Below are 8,110 nucleotides of genomic sequence, written 5' to 3'. Positions count from 1 at the left end.
CAAAGGGAAAAATCTACCATCTAGTACACCGTGTCTTAATTAATCAACCTAATAACTACTCTTTTTATTTCCAGTCAGACAGGAATAACACTAGCGCATCTGTCACACGGACCAGAGAGAATAATCAGAAATCTTAAAAAACATGAGGTCAAGGCACTACTACTATTCTGAAGGGCTCAATTCATCCCACAACACACCATTTTTACAGCTACCAGCCATTCATATGTCCCAATCATCAGGGCAGTCACACTGGGCCAGGTCAGAGGTAGCTCTCACCCAGAATTCTGGCTGCTGTAGGAACAGTTAACATAAGCCTATTCCTGAACCCCAAAACCTTTCTTAACAGGAAAAAAAAGGAAGACATGCAATGTCTGCACATCTTGGCGGACGCTTGGTAAGATGAACTAGCATTTTGCAGATTCAAGTTATGGATGAAGAGGTGGGAGATATGAGGTAATAAATGCTTTTGTGTATCTGGAAGTAAATGTGCTTCTCTTCAGAAATAAAACCTGAACAAAACCCAGTGACCAGTAGCAAGCGTCCGAGACAGGGAGAACAGAGCAAACAAACTCTGACCCTTCTCTGGTGGAGTGACCTACAGACAGGAGAAGTTGCTGTATCAACGGAAAGTGCAAAGCAGTAATCAGGAACCTTACGTGTCTTTGGAAGCTTCTGTTTGGGTGGCACCTAGAGCAGCATTTTGCAGATGATGGGGCGCTTGTGTCGCACAAAAATACAAATCTGAATCCACCAAAAGCTTTAAGGCATCCAGACATATTTGTTGGTCTGCAGCCTACATTAGGTATCAAGATCAGCTAAAAGCTTCACTCTGATATTTTAAAATCAACTAGAGTTATGCCACTGGTTACAATAGAGTCATATCTCACTTACTTTGTTTCTCTTTGCTTTTTGGTTTGGTTTTTGTTTGTTTGTTTTTAATTCCACTGTCTTCTATCCTTTCCATTTTTTCAGCCTTTTTTAGAGGACGATCAAACCATCTTTTTGAATCTAGAAATTCTTCTACAACTGATCTAAGACAAATGAAGTAATTGAATTTTCAGATTTTGCATGAAGTGGATTGGTTTCAATATACAAATCTAATTCGCTCAACTTCGCAGTTATGAAAAGCATTTCTAGGGTTATATTCTGTATTCTCTTTTCTGATGAACACTACCTAAGGAATACTAATTAGAGTGCTTGAGGAGTAAGGTAAGCAAGGCTGGCAGAGTCTGAGCTTTTATTTGTGTTATCTCTGTCCAAGTGTTCAAAGCAATATGGGTGGTGACTGATTCACTAGTTAAATTCAAAACAGCATGTGTGTACAGAAGGCTGCCAAGTTTCTCATGTATATTGCTATTTGTGAGAAGCTATGCACAGACAAAAAACAATCAACCGGTTTCTTAATTTCATTTTATATCTTTATTCCCATTGTTAGTCTTAACAGTCATCCAAAAGACCATTTAAATTTGGTTTGGATACACAATAGCATTAATCACAGTCCAGTTGTTTTTTTTTTTTTTAACTGCAGTTCTAGTATTTCGTGATCTGTTTTAGTAGTTCTGTTGTTGGTGTATTTGCTTCCAGCAAAATAGGTTTTTCAGTGTTTGTAGATTATTTAAAAATATTGTTAAAGATAAAAAAATCCATAATGCAATGATTAACAGTACATTAATAAAGCTTATTATCTTCCATTTAAGATTAGTACAATGTATGTTTGATGAGCTGAAACTTAATTTTTGTTGTGCGTTCTCTGTTCTTTTTTCAAAGTAAGTCTATAAACAACCATAATATATTTTTTTTCATTACGGCAGTTCATTGCAGTAACATTTTTAATTGGATTGAAATCCTTTTGAGAGAGTTTTAGGTAAGTAAAACAACCCTACAAAGTAAAAGATTCTGTTTAAGCAAATGGTGTTACACACAAACCAGTGCTAAGGCAGTATCACAATGTATAAATTAGAGTGGATAGAAAACAGGAAGGATTTTTTAAATTCACTTGCTTATTATTTGGGGAAAACACATCACAGATTGTACTTTAGTCTTCAGGTGAAGAAGATTCACAAAACACAGTCAAAGAGACATCTTTCATCATGTCTTTCAAAAGTCTGTGAGATGAATTCCTTCATCAAATTTATTAATGTGAAAGCGAATTCAGAAAACTTATTTGTGAAAGCTGTCCTGTTACATTACAAATAATAAATTCTTTAGTTCCTCTTTTGAGTACTCTGCATATGAACAGGCATGAATACATATATGAATAAAATATGCCCATTGTATAGCCATCCACAGAGCTAATATGAATTCTTATGTATGTCTTTATGTCAGAAAAGGACAAATTATTAATCAAAGTAGAGAAGACAGAGCAGCAGAGAAGGAAGAGGTGATGCACGAGAACTTTGTTAGTTGTCTTAGGATGACTTCTGTGTGGAAGAAAATGTGTGCTTTGGATACAGAACAGTCGCCAACAACTATTTTATCATGTAATGAAGGAAGTTTGAGATCAACATCAGCTTCTAAAAGGGATTAAAACAGAGATAGAGACAGTCAGGTGAAGGGGAAGGGAACCAAGTGCAGACCATGCTATCCTAAGTTTTGTCTGAGGACCAGAGGGAGTGGAACATGGTGGGAGTGAAGGTAGGAGCGCTGGTTTCAGAGGGAAACTTGCTGAACTGACGGTGCTCTCGCTCAGAACAGACTGAATGGGGGAATCACTGGACACTTCTGGTGGGGATACTTTTCTAAGACCTTATTCCAAGCATGGCAGGTAAGTAAGACACCAACCTAGCCCCTTCAAGAGTTGCAGGAGAGCTGGAAATCCTGAGTCGGATGCATGGGGAGGGACAGGTGTTTTCAGGGACTGTCCTCCTCTTGTATTGCTCTTAGTGGTTGTGATACCTGGAGATATTCTATGTAATAACCATTCACCATCGCACCTTCCTGTCCCAACTTTCCACACTTGAATATCAACGTAGCATATATTTGAGCTCGTAACACTCAGTTCTCTTCGCTGCTATTTAATACATACATATGCAACCAGCAAGAGATGAAAATTGTATTCTTGTAGATGAGCTAACAGAATCTTCCTATTTCTCCATTACCTGCAGGCTGGGTTGTGAAACATTTTTATTGGTCTTAACCCTTTTCTCTTCCTTTAAGCATGTGTATGCACATACATGCATATATGTACACACACATGCAAAGACAAAGAGCATGTGTAATACAGTACTCAGTGGAGCTACTAGAGCTATTTCGGAATAATGGCAAATGGGTACTGAAGAGGTGTAGCGCTACGAGTGCTACAGCCAGAGTGTAACGTGTCTGGAAAACTGGGGTTTAGCACCTTGTTGTCCCCATGAACATCTTTTCTTTGTTTCAAGGTTACCTTCATTCCATGGAGCACGGGGACCTGACCCTTCAAACGCTTCTTGCAATGTGCGTTTCTGTTGATGTCATGAAGGCTACACTGTGTAATGAACTCTACGTTCACTAATAAGCATAGCAGCAATTTTTAAATAATTTCATATAAAGAAGATGAGCTGTGCTTTAGGATTATTTTATCTTAAATAAAATTTAATTCATGCAGTCCTAGACTACAACACACATACATGGGTTTAAAGACAATTCTGCATGAATGCTTTGGTGTCGTCTGTGCACCTTTTTAAATGATCAGTACCTCACAAAAAATGTTTCAGTATCATTCCTCACAGTATATACTCAGTGTATCTCAGAATGATTTGTATTTCATTTTACACTTTATATATAATATCAGACTTGCATTTTAGGTATCAAAAATATGTTGTTAAAAGATCTTAATAGTAAATGTCATAAATCCAGAGTTTTCACCAAAGGGTAAAATGATTCAAGACCTTTGGTGAATGGATGATGAAAAAGAAACAGTTCCAAAAGCTACACATGATTTATGGTCTTATGCTACCAACAGCTGGCCAGTCAGCTCCGGGTTTCTGTCCTTTATTAACGCCATGATAAGAGCAGCAGCAGAATTTACTGTGTCCTGAAGCAGCAAATGGTCCTGGGGGGGTAGAAAAAGGGAGCAGGGAAAACGATATGTTAACAAAAGTGGAAAAAGTAGATATTTAAAATCAATTTTCAAGTATGCAAAATTACCATATGATTGTTGAAAAAAAAACCCAACCATTTATTTGCACTTATCAGAAGAACTTCTAAAACTTATATTTTAAGGAAACACAATTTCATAATAATATCTGTTTTCCAATCTCCACGATGATTTAAAAAGCAAAATTAATTTTTAAAGAGGAATGTATTTTAACTGCTAGAATTAATGCTATCTATTCAGAGATCACCAAACCAGACGCTCAATTCTGTCACTTGCTTCCTAACTGATTTTTAAAATCTAAAAGGTAGTAAAAAATTTGGGTTTGAAAACATTGGAACAAAATGAAGGATTTAATCCAGTAGCATAGTTAAAGACATGTAACTTTAAGCACTTACTGAATCCCATCTGTAGTCTACAAACTTCTTAAACTCACAAAGGCACTTAAGCACGAGGACTTCAGCAGTTTAGGCTGCTCTTTGTGTCACATAACTATAAAAAGTAGTCTGGTTTTGATAGGCGAGTATAGAGACCAACACAGGAAGAAGTCATAAAATGAGACTTTGATTCTGTGCTTCTAACTGAGCACTCCAGCTCCCATTTGAAAGAGTCCTTTGTCTAATTGCCAAGTTTTCTTAATTGTATTGACTATAAAAGGTTAGCCTCTTGCTACCAGTAACGTTTTCATTTGCGCACTGGGAAAACATCAATAGGTGTAGCCAGGCAGAGACATATCCCTTGAGAAAGAAATAGGAAGGAACAATTTTTGTGAAGCAACAGAGAAAAAGAAAGGTCTACAAAACTCTTGGGAGAATCAAGAAGAGTTTCAAGTACAGAAGGGGAGCTACAAAGAGAAAGCAAAAGCTGTTCTCCATAGCCATGATGGATAAAACTGGAAGCAATGGGCTTAAGGGAACTTAAACTGGGATATAAGAAGTCAGGACAGTTGTTTTAACAGTAAGGACTGGTATAGAGTGGAACAGATCATTGGACAGATCAAGGAAACTCATCATTAGGGTCCTGTAATATGAGACCCGCATATATGTAAAACGGGATGCAGGTACAGCTCCTGCCTGGGGCGGCAAGATGGGCCAGTTTGATTCTGTATCTTTTCACCACTATTTTTCTAAGATGCTAGATCAAGGAAGAATTTGCAGATAACGTTTAAGAAACTTGGATTAATGGAGAAAGGGGAAACAGTTTCAACAACTTATACAAAAACATAATGTTAAAAACTGCTTTTTAAGGAATAAGGCTACTGCTGAAGGGACCTACTTATTCAGCTAGCATGGAGGGGAGCTGGAGACTAAGAAGTTGGGGTTGAAGGAAAAACTGAAAGGGGAAAGGTGGCCCTGGAACAGTGCCAGTGTTGAAATGGGTCCAGAGGAGGGCCACGAAGATGATCAGAGGGCTTGAGCACCTCTCCTATGAAGACAGACTGAGAGAGTTGGGGTTGTTCAGCCTGGAGAAGAGAAGGCTCCGGGGAGACCTTATAGCAGCCTTCCAGTACCTGAAGGGGCCTACAAGAAAGCTGGAGAGGGACTGGTTACAAGGGCATGGAGTGATAGGACAAGGGGTAATGGTTCTAAACTAGAAAAGAGTAGATTTAGACTAGATACAAGAAATTCTTCACTACGAGGGTGTTGAGGCACTGGAACAGGTTGCCCAGAGCAGCTGTGGATGCCCCATCCCTGGAAGTGTTCAAGGCCAGGCTGGATGGGGTTTTGGGCAACCTGGTCTAGTGGAGGGTGTCCCTGCCCATGGCAGGGGGGGTTGGAACTAGATGACCTTTAAGGTCCCTTCCAACCCAAACCGTTCTATGATTCCATGGTAACGCTCTTATTAACGTTGTGCTTCATGTAAATGACAGGAAACATGCCAGAGAGGTAACTGTATAGCATTAGAAATAGCTAGTTTATACCTGATTCTTTTATCATTCCTGGAAAAATTCTATTTGCATTTGACTAGAATTTTGTCCTAAAAATCATCAAATAAGTAAACTGTTACAATTTGTAACCCCCCCAAAAGATTACACTCCTCACAAATTCATGGTGTACATTCTAATATGCAGTAAAATGATTTATTAGTGTTCGAAGAAATTGTCGTAAAAATGTTCACCATAGCTGTGTCTTGCTGTTTACTGAGTGACACCTCCCATTCAGTTAAGCAGAAGTGTACTCAGGTCCTGCTCCTCCAGTGCCTTTTGTCACGGACCGAGGGTGCAAAGAATCCACTACTCCAATTTGGTAGGGGTTTCACTCACTCATTTCCCATGGTCTAAACTGCCATATAACGTACAAGGAGAGCGGAAGTTATGTGCATACTACACCCACTCAGATGGCAAACACTGCAATCGCTTTCAAGATCTAGCAACACATTTCTTGATCTGCAGCAGTGCCAATCTCTTTGCACCCCTCATCGCCTTTTGTTCAGTTTGTCTTGAGAAGCACTTCATAATTACAGACACTGTTTTCCAAATGGGCTTCCAGCCATATCTGAAGTTGGCTGGAGGTGTATATTTTTTTTCCCATTTGACAAAAAAGAAAAAAAAAATACACCTGGCCAGGAATGCTCTTAATGTTTCTCCCAATAAATCTTTCCACACCCTCTGTTGGTTACTGGATTCAGTACACATTCCTTTGCAGTAATAAATTATGTAAGTTTTTGAACATAAAAGGAAGCAAGAGAAAGAAATTTAACTTTCACAGGAGAGATTGAAAGTGACACCATAAGATTCCTTTAGACTGAAAAAAGCTTTTTCTAAAGCTAAACCTAAGGCTTGAGTGCTAATTTCCATGTTCTGAAGGGAAGACATGCAAAAAATTCTGAATAGTATTTGTAACCCAGGCAGTGTGGCACAGTAATGTGTACAGAAACCTGCATGCAGAAGTGGGCTATAAACAACACTGAAATCAACTGATGGACTGCAATTTGTTCAAAAAAAGAGAAAAAGTAAGCAGCACAAATTAAAATGCATTTGCAAGTTTTACAATTGCCTCACTTCTAATAATCCAATTATTAATACTATTATTATAACTATTCAGGATACCTTCTGGTTCCTGCCTTTCTTAAGAATCAGTCAATACAAGGGCAGGAACAATGAACAATGTCAGATAAGATTGGTCCCCGTAAGTCTGTTTTTTTGGAAATAACCAGAAGTGTATCCTTTAAGTGAATATACATTATCTTATTTAAGATTACAAATGTAATAGAAAAGATATTCTTAATTTTATACAGTTACAGGCAATGGTTAAATGACATTGGGAAGCATGTACTCAAGCTTTCAACAGGGCAATCCTTTAAAGTATTTATATCATAAGGATTACTAATTTTTAGATTTATGCTGTTGCTCCTTCCCAGTAACACTGTCCCAGTCTGGTCCAGTACCTGGGCCTAGGAGCCAGCCTCTGAGTGCAGGAGAAATCGGTGCCACAAAGGTCAAGTATGTGCCGATTTTAACTTGCTTTATTCTCACAGCCACAGTCTTACTGGAAAGAGGCAGTAAATAATGCAAAAAAACTGGACTCTTCCAGGAATTTCAAAATTATTGTATATCCTGTATCTTTCTGAGAATCAGATCTCGCTCTTATGCTAGGAACCATTACCATACTATCTGATGGTCATAGCCTGTGTGTAATTTATAACTTTTGTTCATCATTTCTAGTCCTTATTACGACAAAAAAGAGAACAGAAAATGAAATTTTAGCAACTGAAAGAGAACACATTGTTCAAAGCGTAGGCATAACGCTGACTGACATAATAGTTAAGTTATATCTTAAGTATTCTTTCCTCTCCTCTGAATCCTGCTGGGATTTTATTTCATTTTAGGCCATTACTGTGCACGTAAGCTGATATTTTCAATGTGCCACAATGATACTTCGCTTTTTCCTAAGTAGTTATAGGTAATCTGGATGCCAGCAGTGTTTAAGAAGAATATTAAAAAGAATTTAAATGACAGAACTCAACAACATCCCAGGAAAGAAAAAGAATCTTGTGGGTCTTTATTAATTTAAAGCTAAACAAATAAGTGAACAGTTC

At 38.0% G+C, this 8,110-nt stretch overlaps 1 protein-coding gene across 2 annotated transcripts in view; it reads right to left on the bottom strand.

Moving 5' to 3' along the window:
• Nucleotides 1-1,432: 1,432 nt before the first annotated feature.
• CRPPA (CDP-L-ribitol pyrophosphorylase A) overlaps nucleotides 1,433-8,110 on the bottom strand; it is a 123,044-nt gene continuing 116,366 nt past the window's right edge. For both annotated transcript variants that reach the window (XM_054816314.1, XM_054816315.1), the window contains one exon: nucleotides 1,433-4,030. In XM_054816314.1, the coding sequence (XP_054672289.1) occupies nucleotides 3,926-4,030 (105 nt within the window). In that variant the 3' untranslated portion in view covers nucleotides 1,433-3,925. The remainder of the gene's footprint in view (nucleotides 4,031-8,110) is intronic.

The sequence above is a fragment of the Grus americana genome, chromosome 2 (assembly GCF_028858705.1).
Source record: "Grus americana isolate bGruAme1 chromosome 2, bGruAme1.mat, whole genome shotgun sequence".
Taxonomy (NCBI): domain Eukaryota; kingdom Metazoa; phylum Chordata; class Aves; order Gruiformes; family Gruidae; genus Grus; species Grus americana.
The sequence above is the reverse complement of the archived record's forward strand: the minus strand, read 5'-3'. Positions and strand labels throughout refer to the sequence as shown.